The sequence below is a fragment of the Carya illinoinensis genome, chromosome 10 (assembly GCF_018687715.1).
Source record: "Carya illinoinensis cultivar Pawnee chromosome 10, C.illinoinensisPawnee_v1, whole genome shotgun sequence".
In the NCBI taxonomy this organism is placed as follows: domain Eukaryota; kingdom Viridiplantae; phylum Streptophyta; class Magnoliopsida; order Fagales; family Juglandaceae; genus Carya; species Carya illinoinensis.
The window spans coordinates 10,362,988-10,380,620 of NC_056761.1; the positions used below are offsets into that span (position 1 = coordinate 10,362,988).

The 17,633-nt window shown below is 33.5% G+C and overlaps 1 protein-coding gene across 4 annotated transcripts; it reads left to right on the forward strand.

The window, feature by feature from the left end:
• Positions 1–5,351: 5,351 nt before the first annotated feature.
• Positions 5,352–17,201, forward strand: LOC122280142 (calcineurin B-like protein 3). Of its 4 annotated transcripts, XM_043091138.1 has the most exons (10): positions 5,352–5,506; positions 5,650–5,720; positions 8,722–8,876; positions 9,319–9,401; positions 9,582–9,641; positions 13,783–13,891; positions 14,196–14,248; positions 16,160–16,240; positions 16,421–16,533; positions 16,885–17,201. In XM_043091138.1, exons 3-10 carry the CDS (start codon positions 8,753–8,755, stop codon positions 16,940–16,942), a joined length of 681 nt encoding a protein of 226 aa, XP_042947072.1. In that variant the 5' UTR covers positions 5,352–5,506; positions 5,650–5,720; positions 8,722–8,752; the 3' UTR covers positions 16,943–17,201. The 4 variants fall into 4 exon arrangements, with proteins under 4 accessions (XP_042947072.1, XP_042947071.1, XP_042947074.1 ...); XM_043091137.1 differs by lacking the exons at positions 5,352–5,506; positions 5,650–5,720 and adding an exon at positions 6,063–6,352; XM_043091140.1 differs by lacking the exons at positions 5,352–5,506; positions 5,650–5,720 and adding an exon at positions 6,373–7,492.
• The last annotated feature ends 432 nt before the right edge of the window (positions 17,202–17,633 follow it).

The following is a 17,633-nucleotide window of genomic DNA, read 5'->3' on the forward strand; positions in this document are numbered from 1 at the left end:
TGGACTTGGCTGGCTTATGGATGACAGTTAGTAAAGTGTTTATATGATAAAATTTAATTTTAAAGAATTTAAAATTTATAAATCAAATCTTATTATTTAAAAAAAAAATAATTAAATTTACTATTTAAATGATGTAAATGATATAAAAAACATTATAGTAACGCGATATCAACTGTCAACAAAGTTTCAATTTTTAATAATTTTAAGAGGGTAATGCCTCGATTTTGATCATTTGAATGGAAAAGTGTATTCGTCCTTTTTATCAAATGAAAACCATCCTATTTCTCCTTGAGCTTAATGTGATAGGAGAAGGAAAAAGCTACTTTGCCACCTAAGACTTACTGTTCTAGTTGATTGCTCGGCAAAAAATATATATATTTTATTTAATAATTAAGAAAGTGATTTTAAATGTATTGGTATATTTTTTTTATTTTTAAAAAATATTTATTAAACATATCAAAAAATGTGAAAAAAAAAATTAAAAATACCTAATGATAATAATGAGCAATGCTACTAAGAGCATCCACATTGGACTATGCATTTGCATATGCAAAGTCACTTTTGTATAATATTAACATAAATTAGTCTATATTGGATTTTCTATTTCTAAAATTTTAGCTAACTATAAACAGTGTTTTTACAATTTTTCATAGCTACTATTTACTCTCTAAGTTTTATTTTAATGTTTATTTCTCTCTCCTCCCACACTCTCTCTCCCCGAGTAATGCGTTGGCTTTTAATAGAATGTTTAAATGAAGGATATTATTGATATCAAGATTATAAAGTCATATATATATATATGTATATATATTCATTCTACAGGTTCGGTTTTAATTGCATTCCATGTACTGGGTGCTGATTGCATGTATAAACCAGTACATGGAAATTGCACTCTAAAAAAATAAAAATAAAAAATAGGCAAAAAATAATAATAATAAAATGATAATATTTTATTATTATTTTATTTTAAATATGCATAAGTCAATGTAGAAGTTTTATTAAAATGACAAAGTGAATATGCAAAAGAGGTGAATTTACATATACATATTCATAGACTAGTGTGGATGCTCTAAGCGAAAGAGTAGCACCACTCAATAGGGTAATATCACTGTAGACATCTTTCTTTCATAAGTGGGGGTTGAAAGATGTACCGACTGATCCAACATATTCTACCTAGCTTGAAAATTGGTTTGGCGAAGGGGCTCTTGCTGATAGGGTTGAGTTTGTACAAAATCTTAGGCTTCTTGTTGAAGCTGTATGTCATTATGTTAAGTGCACATCCCCTGATGAAAGAAAATTTAAACAGAAGTTTAAAGAAAAAGAAATATAAAAATTCTATATATAATTATTTTTATATATTTTATTGATATGATTGACTATATTATTTTTTTAATATAAAATAATTATTTTAATTAATCACATCAATAAAATATATAAAAAATATATAAAAATAACTGTATATAGCAAAACTTAAAAAAATATAACTAGGCCCTACTTAGTTAATCAAAACTAAAAATCTCATCGTATCTTATTTTAATTTATCATTACAATTTTTTTAAATTTTAATATAAAATATAATAAATAATTTTAACTTTTTAAAAATTTAATACAAAATTAATATTAAAATATTATATTATAATAATATTTAATTTGTTATTATTAACAACGTCTCATTTTTATCTAATCATATTATTCACTTAACTAAACGGGAACTAAGGGCGGTAGAACAGATGGACTGGCTGATTGAACAGATTGCCTAGTTTGAAAATTGGATAGGCCTAGGAGCTCTAGCTATGATAGGTCTGAGGCTGTACAAAATCCTGAATAGTTGTTGAAGGATGTCTTTACGGTTGATGGCTGGAATGTTCAGTAGTACTAGCTGGCTCGACGGCTTGTTGGCCGGTGGCCACTACATTTGCTAGAAAATTTGGGTGTGATGTTACATGTACCGCTCTGGATGGCTGCCTGCATCTCTTTTGTGGCCGCTAGATGTTTACCTTTCTTAACTTTCTTATTTATTTTTTAAAAAGTAAGATAAGATAAAATAATATATATTAAAATTAAAATTAAAAGATAAATAAAATATTATTAAAATATATTATTTTTATATTAAAATTTAAAAAAATAGAATTATTTATTTTATTTTATATAAAAATTTAAAAAAATTATAATAATTAGATTAAATAAGATAAAAAGTTTTATGAAAATAAACAACTGACTTTTCTTTCTAGGTAAGTCCATCTGTATTGCATGGTGGCTTGTATATCTTGCTCCCAAAAAAAGAAGTACATATTTAGGTTGTGTTTAGATGTATAGTTGAGTTGAATTGAATTGAATTTTTTATTAATAGTAGTGAGTTGAGTTTACGGTGTGAATTATGTATGACCAATCTAATATGAGTTTAGATGTGTTTGAGTGTTAATATGAGTTTAGAGATATTTATAGAAAGTTGAAAAAGGTTATGGGTCATAAGTATAAAAATGTATTGAGTTGAAAAAAGTTGTAAATCTCACGTGTAAAAATGTTTTGAATTGAAATGAGTTTAACAATTTAAAAATTGAGTGTTTAGATATTAAATTCAACTTAAAAGTAAACTGAAATGATTTAATTTCATTTGAATCTAACAACCAAACTAGCACAATCTTTGAATTATAAGTCGGTGTGTATAACACAATTAGTAAAGTGTTTATATAATATAATTTAATTTGAAATAAGAATTTTAAAATTTTAAATTTATAAATCAAATCTTACTATTTATATTATGTAAATAGTATACTTTACATATCGATTTGATAATAGAATAACTCATGATAACTTTAACGAATGAAAAAACGTGATAGTAACGTGATATAGCCTAGTTTGTTTTAATAAATCATCTAATCATTATAACTTTCGCAAATCTCCACACAAAATAAAATAAATAATTCAACTTTTTCAAGTCTAAAATAAAAATAATATTAAAAAAATAATATAACAATATTTTATTTAATTTTCAATTTTAACTTTTTCAAGTACCCCTTTGGATGGCTTCATCTCTTTTGTGGCCGATAGATGTTTACCTTTCTAAACATCCTCATTTGTTTTCAAATATGAGATGAGATAAGTTGAGATTAAGTTGAAAGTTGAATATATTATTAGAATATATTATTTTAATATTATTTTATATTGAGATTTGAAAAAATTGAAATGAGATGAAAAATTTTATGAAAGTGAATGAGTAAACTTTTCTTTGGAGATAGGTTCATTTGTATTGCATGGTGGCTTGTATATCTTGCTCCCAAAAAAGGAAGTACATCTTTAGGCTGTGTATTCATCTTTGAATAATAATGAGTTGAATTGAATTCTTTATGAATAGTAATGAGTTGAGTTTGTGATGTGAATTATGTTTGATCTATCTAATATAGGTTTAGATGTGTTTGGATGTTAAGATGAGTTTAAAAATATTTATAGAAAGTTAAAAAAGATTGTATGTCCTACGTATAAAGAGGTATTGAGTTGAAAAATGTTGTAGATTCCACGTATAAAAATGTTTTAAGTTAAGATGAGTTTAACAATTTGAGAAGTGAGTATTTGAATGTTAGACTCAATTTATAAGTATACTGAACTGATTTGATTTAAATTGAATCTAATAACCAAATTAGCACAATCTTTGAATTATAAGTCGGTGTGTATAACACAATTAGTAAAGTGTTTATATAATATAATTTTAATTTGAAAGAAAAATTTTAAAATTTCTAAATCAAATCTTACTATTTATATGATTTAAATGGTATATTTTATATATCAATTTGATAATAGAATAACTCATAATAACTTCAACGAATGAAAAAATGTGATAGTAACACGATATAGCCTAGTTTGTTTTCACAAATCATCTCAACTTATCTCATTATTATAACTTTCACAGATCCCACACAAAATAAAAGAAATAATTTAACTTTTTCAAGTATAAAATAAAAATAATATTAAAAAATATAATATAATAATATTTTATTTAATTTTCAATTTTAACTTTTTCAAGTACCCCTTTGGATGGCTTCATATCTTTTGTGGCCGATTGATGTTTACCTTTCTTAACATCTTCGTTTGTTTTCAAATATGAGATAAAATGAGATGAAATAAATTGAGATTAAAGTTAAAAGTTGAATAAAATATTATTATAATATTATTTTTGTATTGAGATTTGAAAAAGTTGAATTGTTCATTTTATTTTGTGTGAGAATTTGAAAAAGTTGTAATGATTAGATGATATGAGATGAAAAGTTTTGTGAAAGTGAACAAGTAGACTTTTCTTTGGAGATAGGTTCATCTATATTGCATGGTGGCTTGTATATCTTGCTCCCAAAAAAGAAAGTACATCTTTAGGCTGTGTTTGGATGTATAGTTGAGTTGAATTGAACTGAATTCTTTATAAATAGTAGTGAGTTGAGTTTGTGGTGTAAATTATGTAGGACCCATCTAATATGAGCTTAAATGTGTTTGGATGTTAAGATGAGTTTATAGATATTTATGGAAAGTTGAAAAATGTTGTGAGTCCCACGTATAAAGAGGTATTGAGTTGAAAAATGTTGTGGGTCCCACTAATAAAAATGTTTTGAGTTGAGATGAGTTTAGTAATTTGAGAGTTGAATGTTTAGATATTAGATTCAACTTAAAAGTAGACTGAACTGATTTGATCTCATTTGAATCTAACAACCAAACTGGCACAATCTTTGAATTATAAGTCGGTGTGTATAACACAATTAGTAAAGTATTTATATAACATAATTTAATTTGAAAGAAAAATTTAAAAATTTAAATTTATAAATCAAATCTTATTATTTATATGATATAGATGGTATACTTTACATATCGATTTGAGAATAGAATAACTCATGATAAGTTTAACGAATGAAAAAAATGTGATAGTAACGCGATATAGCCTAATTTGTTTTCACAAATTATCTCAACTTATATCATCAATAGAACTTTTACAGATCATTATATAAAATAAAATAAATAATTCAAAATTTTTAAATCTTAAATAAAAATAATATTTAAATAATATAATAAAATAATATTTGATTTAATTTTAATTTTAACTCATCTCATGTGAAAATAAATTAGACAAAGTTGTAATTTTTAATAATTTTAAGAGAGTAATACCTCTTGATGATTTGAATGGAAGGTGTATTGATCTTTTTTATTAAAAAGAAGAGGAAAAAGACAAAAGTGAAACCGGAAGTTGAACTTCCTACTCATTCAAAATTAAAAAATTAAAAAGGATTACGGACGTCTTTACCTACCTGCTAGGTACAAAGCGGCATGCGCAAACGTGGGATAACCGTACCTAAATGGAATAGAAAACAAAGGAAAACAAAAACAAAAAAGCAAAAATGCAAACAGTAGAAGGAAAGAAAGAACAAAGCAAAGAAAGAAAGAAAGAAAGCGGGAAGCAAACCAAAAAGCTGAGATTTTCTTTTCTTCTTCAGGCGAGTAACAAATCAGAGCACAACCAAGATTCCTGGTACGTCGAATCATTTCTCTACCAAGAAAGAAAAACCCATCTCTTAGATTTCATCGTTAACGTATTTCTTCCAAACCCATTTCCTAGATTTTTCCTAAACTCATTTTCAACGCATTTATGTTGTTTCTTGTTGATCTTTCCAGATAAACCTCTGTTTGTTGATGCTGGCCGGCTGTGAGTGCTCCCAAATTCAAAATGGTTGCTGTATTATAGAGTAAGTGTTTGTATTTTGAGAAAACCCACTTCAGTCAACCGTATAATGTAAGAAAATACCCACTGGAATCAAAATCTTTAGTTGGATAGCTACCATGTGGGGGAAGTGGAAATTCAGAGGGGAAAAAATTGATCACCTCGGTAACACCCATGTTTTCTATCACCGCAATCTTGTTACCTGAAAATAAAAGGGGAAAACACTTATAATTAGGGCCATTTCGATGTGATACTCGAAGGGGGAGAGAGAGAGAGAGAGGGGGGGGGGGGATGAAGGAGGTCGCTGAGCTTAGGGAAGGAGAAGGGAAGGTAACGACGAAGGGGAGTAACAGCTTTGTCATGAGGTAGAAGGAGGAGGAGGAGAAGAATCAAAACGGTGTGTTTTGAATTTTAGCAAAACACACCGTTTTATTAAACGTTATATCCCGCCCGCCCAAAGCAAACTTCATATTGTCTGCTACGTAACTGATGTGGCAAAACACGGTCGTTTTATTTTAGCTTTATTCCCTTTGAAGAAAGAAAAAAGAATAGAAGTAATTGGTTCGAACTTTGAAGTCCGATGGTCTTGGGCCCTTGGCTCCTCGTCACGTCGTTGGCTCCTTTCTTCTTTCCTCTCTTCCGTTTTTTTTAGAAAAGGTAAACCGCTTTTGTTCCTTATCTGCGATGTTTGTTATTATTCATTGAAATTCTTTGTTTGTGAAAACAATTGAATAAAAAAAGTCCCAAGTATTTTTGGTAGATTCTGTTTGATCTGTTATGGGTTCTTATTTTCGCCGGGTTTTTGTGGCAATTTGGGTTTTCACTGGTGCCATTGGACCTCCTGGACCCGGAAATTTTACGTTTTATGTAATGTTTCTGGTTGTTGCATAGCCGTAATTGACCACGAATTTGATGGATTATGGCTAGTTTACCTCTTATATCTGTTTATTATTGGAGGGAAATTTTGTTGGTTTGCGTTTCTGTATTTAATGGCTTTCTGTGGCGTTTGTTTGTTCATCTAGTTTATGTAATGATATCTAAGGATTTGGGGGTAATCATGCAAATGAATCCCCAAAAGATGCACCTGTTTTTCAATCTTTTGGATTCTAATTTTTCTCTTTCTCTTTTTTTTTTCCAAAAATAAAAATAAAAAACAGAACTTGGCATGGACATTCACAGTGAGCTTTTGAGTGCCGCTGTTGTTAGTAATTGTTGAAAGCATGGGTTGGCTTGCTGCCGCTTACATTTTTTTTTTTATCGGTAAACCTAATTCTATTGATCATAAGAATAGGCAAAATCCCAAGTATACGGTACATATACTAGACCATCACCTGAGCATGCTAGTTTAGTGTTACAAGAAATTCATGAAAGTTCATTCCATTAAAACCAGTTACAACTGACCAATGGAATAAAGTATTGAAAAATAAATTTCTAAGCTCATCCATTGATTGTTCTTGATCTTCGATTACAAGGGGTTTGGTTGCATATAAATTTTAGTTTCATGCCTGATACCCCAGCGTGTTGTTACAAGGGGTTTGGCTGCAGATGGCTGTAAGCCTGTAATTGTCATTTTGTTGCAACACAACCGTTCTTCTGAGTGAGCACAAGTGTGTATAGGTCGGCCAACTGTTTGTATGCATTTCTTATAGCATATACTTTGTGAGTTGCCGAGAAGACAGAGTGAGAAAAGGAATATTCAATAGTTGTAGCGTTCAGGCCACGAATGAAGTAAGATACTACTGTCGTACATTAATGCTTTGTTTGTTGCCAAGAAGACAGGGTAAAAGGAAAAAGAGTGTAAGTTCTTACTGAAGTCCATTGAATGAATGATGTAACTGATGTTTATTTTCCTTTATTAATTTACGTGCAGACGAAAGGGTCAGATTGTTTTTATTTGTCAAACCGTGTTGATTCATTGTACACATTAGCAGTTTCACCATGCATATAGTCTTAGTATCATCAATCGTACTCGGCATTTGTTGTATCAATTATGTGCTTGCTTCGTTGTTGAGGAGACAGAGGAAAAGTAAAAAAGACATGTAGGCAAGTTGATGTTTTCTTTTTTCCCATTCATGTTACAAAACAAGCAGATTTGGATTCCTTTGGCAAATGTCAGAATGGGATACTGAATCTATCAATCTTTTGTTTGCACTTAGCAGCTTCTCTATTGGTGTTTGTCACATTGCATTTGTAATTTGTTGTTACCAAGATGGAGAAAAAACACAGATTTTTTGGATTCTCATCATTATAATGGGTGTTTAAATAATTGTTTAGATTCTGGTGTCTCTATTCCTATTAAAAATTGACAAAGAAAATAGAATATATTGGACAGGACTGCTTTGACATGATAGCTTTCACCATGCACATAGATTCATTTTTATTAAGTGATATGAGGCCTTTATTGTATTTATCTCTGCTTTTTTCTCCCCACAAGAAGACAGAAGTAAAGAAAAGAAGGTTTTGAATTTGTATAAAAATTCAGGTTTTAAATAAACTTTAAGATTTCATTATTTTTTCTCTCTCCTCACACTCACACATTAAGGATTTAATCCTTAGATCTCATGTAGATTCATGCCCAAGAACAAGATTGTCCATTCCAACTAATCAAAATGAAAGTTTATCAGAAAACTGAACAATATGGAAGACGTTCCAAAAATCTGCTAAATGAAATTATATTTTTAATAATGCTAATCTGTTATCTGAAAGGAGGTCATTTAATTTGGGCATTTTGACATAGAATAGTGAAGATTATTTTTGTGTTATAGAATCTAACATCATTCTTTTTTCTTTTCTTTTTTTGTTGTCTTTCTTTTGTCCCATGTGTTCTTTGATAGCTTGCTTGATTTTCAGTTTAATGTCACCTTTATGCTTTATTATCACTTTCATCGAACCTGGTTGACTGGTTAAACACAAATACATTGTAAATCAACTTCGTTTTTCCAGGTGCGACAATATGCTGTTATAAGCATTCAGGAAAGTTCCCTAAATTGTTAAGATTTCAGGAATTAGTTTTTCTTTGTGCACAGGTATGGAGCATTTTGAGGTCCAGAAAAGATCATGGTGCAGTGCGTAGATGGATTAAAGCATTTCTGTGTTGCTGTCATAAATTGTTGTGATACTGATTCATATAGCCAACCCAACGGTTTTCAAGATCCAGAAGCTCTTGCAAGAGAGACAGTGTGTATGCTGCTGCCTTCTTTGTTAACTTTCTATTTCTAGATGTCAGGAAGGGTGTCTTGGAACATTAGTGATAAAAGAGACATTGGCTTCTTGTCTTTTTCAACTATGTTGTTAATGATGAATAGTTTTGAAAAGGATGTTTCCTAAAGTCTTTTGAATCGGTATCCACTCAATGGTTTCCAAATCCTTTTTTCCCTTCGTCAATGGTGCATTTAATACTTGGAAAAGTAGATACTTTGCCTCTCTATTTTCTATTCTAATGTGGAAAAAGCCCAGGGGCTCATGAGTGATGTGATCGCCATCTGATATCCCAAGTGGTCCTTAACCTTAGTGGGTTTCCAATATTTTCTTCCGTGCTTGTTATTTACATCTTTACCATTTATGTATCAGTATAAGCATCTGGAGCATGCTGAGATATTTGAATTTTCTTCTTTCAAATGCAGTTAGTGTAAGTGAGATAGAAGCGCTTTATGAACTGTTTAAGAAGATCAGTAGTGCCGTAATTGACGACGGTCTAATCAATAAGGTGCAATATGTCATACTATACGTCATTGCTTTCATTTTCAAGTGCACAGCGACTTTGAATTTCTCTCATTCCTATCTTTTGGATAGGAAAATAATATTGTTTAAGTTCTGATGCACTGTTATTCATGATTTATCTCATGCATTTATTTTTATTTGTTGTCATCTGAATATTTCATTTTAGGAAGAATTTCAACTAGCATTGTTCAAGACAAACAAAAAGGAGAGCTTATATGCTGACCGGGTACGCTTTTATATATCTGCTCTCTGGTTTATGTTGGTGTAGTTTTTATGTGCCTTTTCCCAGATGATTTAAAATTCTAAACATTTTTCACTTCATAGATGTGAAATTATTTTGTTTGAATTCCTTTCTGCATTACCATGTATCTGCAGACATATCATCTAGTCGAAAGACCTTGCCAGGTTCAGCAGCCTACTAATGGCTTTAGACCCTTTGGTGCGTTTTGGGATGTTAGTTAGCCCGAGAGCTTTGTGTGTAACGCCCCGGACCTGGAGGGGTCGAAGAGTTAGCTCTTGTAACTTAAAACCGTCTCCCATAACATAATTATATACACCAAATTCCAATAAATTATAAATTCATTTATTCCAACCAAATATATATGTTCTTCCACCAAGAACACTAAAGAAATACCTCAATAAAATAATTTAGAATCTCTACAAAGACTCGGAAATATCCATGACTCAAAACACCAAAATAACATAAAATAATAAATCTATTAAATAAGACTTCCCCAATAAATACTTACACTTTGACACTTATTCCTCTACGATTATCAAACCTTGTTAACACTTCCTACTCTTGACTTCCAGCTGAAGCTTCAAAATTATCTGAAAAATATTGTAGAGATAAGTGGTGAGTGATCAACAATTCAGTAAGTAGAGAACATGTACTAGTATGTAAATATGAGCATTTACAGATTTTAGAATGCAAAATTAGAACATGTTATTAAAATATCAGAGCGAAACTTTCAGAAACAATCTTATTCAAAAATTCTTTGTCATATCAAAATCTGAGACATCATTTTCATATCATATCAGAGCATCACAACGGGACGGAGACAATGTTTAACTCTTGTGGTAGGGTTTTAAACCACCATTATACCTGTGGCTGGGCCGTATACAATGTTTAACCGCCGTGGTAGGGTTATAAACCACTATTATATCCGTGGTGGGGCCGTATGCCACTATTATCACTTGTGGCTGGGCCTTATGCCACTATTATCACCCGTGGCGGTGCCTTAACAAAACAGATCAGGAACATAACATAATCAAATACAGATACAGAATCTGAAAATCATGTCAAAGGTTTCAGATGCCACATCATATCAAAATGGGTACTGAATAGATTCAGATCATTCACATATTCACAAATAGATTCAGAATATTTTTGCATCACATGCACAAATTTTTAGTTTTAATATTCACTTCTTTTTTCACAGTTAAAAAACAAAATGCAAAAAATAAGCTCATGTTTACACTAGTCATGACATAAAATACTTTCTTCTTATACAGAGTTTCATGAGTAATGCAAAATACATGACTGAGGTTGTTTTCACATTTCTTTTCAAAACATATCATGCATATTTTCATAAAATCAAACCTCTTTTATGCAAAGTCTAGTATAAGAACCCCGCTTACCTAGACTTTTTATCTTTTCAAAATTTTATCACAATAGTGCCGAACAAATATTAATCATCACCTATAACATAGTCACGCACTTCCGTAAATTTTCAATTGAACACATATTTTAATACTTAAACCAGAAATACTAAAATAATTTATTTTTTTTATACAGAATTTAATAGATACTAATATTATTTAATTTCTATAGTAATCTATCCACATTTTCAATTTACAACTAAATAAAATAATTATATCAATTTAACATAACCAGCAGAACTCATTTAGTAAGATAGACTTAAATCGGATTTGTAGTGTTTAAAATAAGAATTTCAAATCTTATTAATAACTATTGAACTTTTGCTGTAAAAATTAATACTTAGAAAATGTCACTTAAGCTCGTAAGTATTTACTGTAAAAATATGAGTTTCGGGCTAATAATAATAAGATCAAGCCCAACTTAAACACCAATTGTAAAATAAATCCAACGTAAGGAATAGCCCAAAATAAAACAAGTCCAATGTAAAATCACTTCCTGTTATTGATTTTCAAGTTCACCTAATTTGGATCTGTACATGGTTGCTTTACGAAGGCTACGTGATAATTTCTCTCTTTTCTTTTTATTTTTACGTGTGAAAGTAGAGTGATGGTGAGACTGAGATTGAGATGCACCCGTGTATGAAGCCGTGCGACAGTGACTATGCTCAGAGAGAGAGAGAGAGAGAGAGCAACTTGCAACGGACCGGAAGGAGATCAGCAGATCTGGGATGACGGGGCTTCTTGTTGACCGTGGCTTCCGCTGCGTGGAGAGAGAGAGAGAGAGAGAGAGAGAGAGAGAGAGAGAGAGAGAGAGAGAGAGAGAGAGAGAGAGAGAGAGAGAGAGAGAGAGAGAGAGAGGAACTTACGTACGATGGTCTTGGGAGTAGCACGACCAAGCTACAGCCATGTCATGTGGCCATTTCCAGCTAGAAACAGTGGTTGTCAATGGAGGGACGTGGGGTCTTGCTTCCTTTGGCAGTGCTCTGTTTTTGAGAAGCAAAACAGAGGTGAATATGTTTATTTCTTTATGCAGGTGGTTTCCGTGCATGGAGTTGGGCAGTGGGCTATCACACAGTGGTCAGGTAGGCAATTTTGGTGAAGCTAGGTGAATGTTTGAGGTCAGTGGATGGTGGCCAGAAGTGGTGCAATAGCTGCGCATGGTTGCTGAACTTCACGTATGGGCAGAACGTTCTCACGGTAGCAGCTTGTTTATGTGGCTGAGGTCGTGAAGGGGGTGGTGGCGCACAGTGAGGCTTTGGCTTTGGTGATGGTCGCTTACGGTGGAGGGAGGGGCGGGCTACTAGGGGTAGGCAGCAGGGGCCCGCCCCCCACTACCCCGCCCCCGTCCGCCCCGCCTCCGCATGGGCAGATGGGGTACCCCGCACCGCACATGGACCCTGCCCCGCATGCAATACATTAAGCAGGGGCGGGAGCCCCGCCCCGCACTTTATATTTATATTTATAAATATATATTTTTATATTTTACAAAGTGTATATATATATTAATATATATTACAAATTGTTAAACTTGTTCACAAGAGTTACAAGAGAGTGAGACTTGTTCATCACAAGATTGCATATGGCATGGGCACCCTAAGCCACCTTTATATAGAACTCCAAGGCCCTACAAGAGTCTTGAGCAATGTGGGACTTATTGTACTCTTTTGTGACTCTTCTGAACAAGTCTAATAAATTTAAAAATTAGTAACATAATTTTTATGTTATTATTTTTTAAATTATTATTATATATATAAATTTTAATTTTCGATTTAATTATATAATAATTTGGGTCTAAAAAAAATATTTTTAGACACAATTCTTTTTTTTAAGCCCATTGGAACATATTGTTCTTGAAGTGCGCGGGGTGCGGGGAAAGGGTGCCCCCGCCCCCGCCCCCGCATATGTGGGTAGCACCCCTAGGGGCTACGGTGCAACGGTGGCTGTTTTGAACGTGTAGCTATGATGGGGTTGGTTTCTTTCTCTCGGTTTGCCCAAATGCTACGGCGGTGAGCTTTGGGTTAACAGCAACTTGTGGTTGGTAGCTTGTGGAGGTGCAGTGAGGAAGGTCTTCGGCAATGGCTGGCGGCAATTTCTAAAATGCAGGAGAGGAATATGTATATTTATAGGTGATTGGAAAACCCTACAGGAGAGGGAAGAAATGTGCATCAGTGTGGAGTCGTGTGTGGTGGGGAGTTTAAAAAAAATTTTGGACGTTGCGTCTAATTAGAGCAACTAGGTCTGGGTCTTAAAAATAGGGTTGCGTCGATTAAAGCAGTCCACATAATCCACGGCTAAAATAGCCCCACTAATCATGTAAATTTTTCGGGCCAATTCTCAAATAAATAGATCTCACTTGGTCCATTAAAGATTTTAACCTAAATATCAAGCCCAATAAAAATCTATATTCTGCCAAAATAAATTTCAGGCCCGTAGCCTATTCAGAAATACTTGCTAAATCTCAAGTGGGCTTCCTAACCCTATTAACCATTAAAAAAAAAAAAAAAAATGAAACGCGGGCTTCGTGCTAGGCCCGGGTGTTATATTGGGCATGTGCTTATTTTCTACCCTTTGGCTGGCTGGTTTAAACTTAAATGACTTTCAAGCATTAATTGGCTTGAAGTTCTTTATAAACACAAACATATAAATTCATGATCTATAAGAAAGCATTTTTGCTAATTATAACCATCTGTTCTCAAATTTTATAGGTATTTGACTTGTTTGATACAAAGCACAAGGGGATACTAGACTTTGAAGAGTTTGCACGCGCTCTCTCTATCTTTCACCCCAATGCACCAATTGAGGATAAGATTGAGTGTAAGTATCAACTAACATTTATAAAATTTGAATCGATCCAGGTGCTTTTGTCTCTTAGAGAAGATGGGAGCTGTAGCATGGACATAACCCTTGCTTTATACCTTCATCATTTCCTATTGGGGATTTGAGGGGGTTAGAATAGAAAGATGGGCTAGTTGATCTATAGTAATAGGTTGGTCTTCTGTGTAGTCTCTCCATGGTATTAGCTCTTCGACTTTCCTGGTGATTGCATGGTAATGTCTACACGTACACATGAATGTATGCTGAACGAGGATGGGGATACCTAACTTTTCCTTTCTTGCAGTTGCATTCCGATTATATGACCTCAGACAGCAAGGGTTCATTGAGCGACAAGAGGTATAGCTGTCCTATTTCTGCTGAGTGAATATATCATATTTTTCAACCATCCGCATAGAAACCATTAATCTTTGCATGTGAGGTTCTAAATATACTGAGATTATACATATATACACATGTATCTATCAACTATTGGCTATTTTGAGTTACATAAAATCTGACACTACAGCATTTTGTTGATCCTATCAACTCTTTTTCCTTTCTTCTTCTTCTTCTTCTTCTTCTTTTTTCTGGATGAATGAAAGCCTTGTTAAGAGATAATAGAACATTATGCATCCTATAGTATGCGACACATCAGTATTGGAGAGCCAAAAATATAATCTAGAAAGACCGCCATGGAAGTCACAATCTAACTAAATTACTTTTTATGAGCAAAATTAGAATTTATTGAAAAAATAAACCGGGATACAAGCCCAGGGGGTAAGCAACCTTCACAAGCATCCCTAAGCAGCCAACACAGTGGAAGAAAAAATTAAAAAAATAAAAGAAGAGAAACAATACTAGCAAGTTGGTCAGATCCCCTTGTTTCTTGAGCTGCCCACAAAGGCAGCTTTTGTAACTTACAGGACTGTTGTGGGTCTGTTTTCAGTCTCCAGAGAAATAGAACACTGCACGGGAGGGGCACTCTGTAGAGGACTGGAAGCAGTCACTACGAAATTCCACTCACACATCATTGGTTGTAGGAGCACGTGGAGCTCCTGGCAAAAAGATGTGCAGGGACCAAACTTTGTTGTGGTCAGTGCGTCTAATTTGTGTGTGTACATGGAGGCCCATGCCAGTGGGGGGCAGTGCCAATGATGGCTTGGGTCATTTGGACAGATGATGTTGGTGGTGGAGTGCATTCATTGAGGAGGTGAACAAAAGCTGGCAGATTTGGTTTTCAATGCCACCAAAAAGGAGAGGAGAGGGAGTTTTGAGAATTCAAGCCAAGGTCTCGGCAAGACAAGCCGTTTGACTTTACGATAGGTGTCAAGTGTAGTGATGTGTGCAGTTGAGGCATCCTAACAAACTGGTAGACTTGAATCTTGTTCCTACATGGCCCGATCAATTCGATCAGGTACTTGCCTTCTATTTTCATGTTTTCAAAGGGTTGAACAATGGGTTTTTTGTGTTGTCAAAGAGATCATCGATTCGTTCTCCAAGTTTTCAGAAAGCAACATCAAACTTGGGCTTCAAGCTATGTTTTAAGGGGTTTTGGGGGGGGGGGGGGGGAGAGAGAGAGAGAGAGAGAGAGAGAGAGAGAGAGAGAGAGAGAGAGAGAGAGAGAGAGAGAGAGAGAGTTGGGAAGAATTACAAATCTAATTTTCATAAAGCACCTTTCAGCTTCAAATCAGAAGCTCCAAGTTCTCAAACATTCTCGTGCCTCCTCACTTCTAGATAATTGTAGTTGATAGTGGGAGATTACTGTGTAAGGACCTATCAGTCAAGACTGCCAGATGCCACTGTACAGACTATAGACAGATTCGAGTTCTCAAGTCTACGTAGCAATGAGTAAGTGCATGCTGTACAGATTTCAACTTGAAATTTAACAAGCAAGTCCTTCGATAGAAAATGTTACAAATAAATGAGGACCAACCTTTTTCAGCAGCAGGGTCATACTTTAGAGGTCCAGAGGTTAGTAGCAGTGTACTTAACCTGATGAGCGCTGGCCAGCTAGGACAGCACAGCAGGCTGTCCCCGCCACAATGATAGTGGAAGTATACATCCTGCTTTGGCATGGATCATGATGATAATACCACCAACAACCTTTTCTTTTACTGTTTCCAGCTCCTTAATCGTTATTTGCCTCAAAATCTTGGAAGTGATCTCCTCAACTTTTGTCTTTTTGTTTCCACTCTGTCTATGAAAAAAAAAAAATATATTCGAACATGTTCCGGAAGGAGTTTGATTGCTCAACATTTTAATGTATAGGTGAAGCAAATGGTAGTGGCCACACTTGCTGAATCCGGTATGAATATTTCAGATGATGTTATAGAAATTATCATTGATAAGGTACTTTCTTATTCATACTGATTCAGTTCACATCAGGATTCAGATCACTAATATGTGCTCTCTGTTTTGTTAAGTGCTCAATAAATGTACAATAACATTATACGGAGTTGAAAATTTATGCATATTAGAGTATCACAATTGCAATTCTCTCACCATATGTTATTGTTTTTTACGTTTTAGACCTTCGAGGAAGCTGATACTAAACATGATGGAAAGATTGATAAGGAAGAGTGGCGAAGCCTTGTTGTGCGACATCCTTCCCTTTTGAAGAATATGACTCTTCAATATCTCAAGTGAGTTATTTGTTATTGCCCTATGTTACCCATGCATATGAGAATCACTTAATTAGTGATGGATGGTAGAAATCTTCCCATTAGTATTTTCTGTCTTATTATATTTAAATAACTAGTTATTTTGATGGGACAATTCTAAAGATTGAAAAATCATAAATGGCTCCAGAAATGTGGATTATGACGTATTATAGGCTAAGTCTACCATTGGTCCCGCTGTAATTTCTCTAGCACGATGGCATCTCTCCCACTTCACTTTTTTTTCTTCTTCTTTTGGTTTCATCATTCCATCATGAAATAGTTTCTAAAATTCAAGCTCTCGATGCTAACATCCATCCAATTCTTCTTGGACAGAGACATCACCACGACGTTCCCAAGTTTTGTTTTTCATTCACAAGTTGATGATACCTAAATGTCAAGCCTACATGGAGTTGATAGTCATATCTGGAAGGGCTTGTTTTATTTTACTGCCAATGTCAGTGTGGCTATCTTTGCACAGGTTCATAGTCAAAGGGATGTTGATCATGTATTGATGTTCTCAATGAAAAGAAGTTTGTCTCCCTTTTCAAATATAACTTTTTGGCTGGTTTCAGTCATTTCTTTTTCCGTTTTTATGATTGTATTTGATTCACAAGAAATAAGAGGGAAAGGAATCTGCAGGCTTTTCATCATGTATTGGTAGATAAATGTGGAAAACATTGGTGGAATTGAAGAAGTTAATTAGGCCTCACTCTCTACCGAGGTGAACTGATAGCAGATATGGGCATTGTTGCATTGGTTGACCAATTGCTTAAATTGCCTCAACCATAAGCAGAACCTCCCATTTTATTCAGCTTCTCAAAGGACTAGGAGGCACTAGGCACTCAGTAGGCAGTGTAAAATGAAAAAATTTAGTTGAAAGCATAATTGTGTATTAATATGTGTACTAATTTATTGTGATTGATCAAAAAGTAGATTTTATTAAAAAAGTGTTAATTTAAATTTTAAGTAAAAAGAAATCAGTATTGGTACGCAGATTAGTACGTGATTTTGCTTGTATATAGCAAACTCCGTGTAAAATAGATATCATTTTCTTCCCCCTCCATTCTTTTAACCTTATATCA

What these genes read in the sequence shown, in the direction of transcription:
- LOC122280142 (XM_043091138.1), top strand. Translation starts at nt 8,753, where the DNA reads ATGGTGCAGTGCGTAGATGGATTAAAGCATTTCTGTGTTGCTGTCATA. An exon ending in ACGACGGTCTAATCAATAAG is followed by an intron (nt 9,402 to 9,581) that starts GTGCAATATGTC and finishes ATTTCATTTTAG; the next exon opens with GAAGAATTTCAACTAGCATT. An exon ending in AATTGAGGATAAGATTGAGT is followed by an intron (nt 13,892 to 14,195) that starts GTAAGTATCAAC and finishes CCTTTCTTGCAG; the next exon opens with TTGCATTCCGATTATATGAC.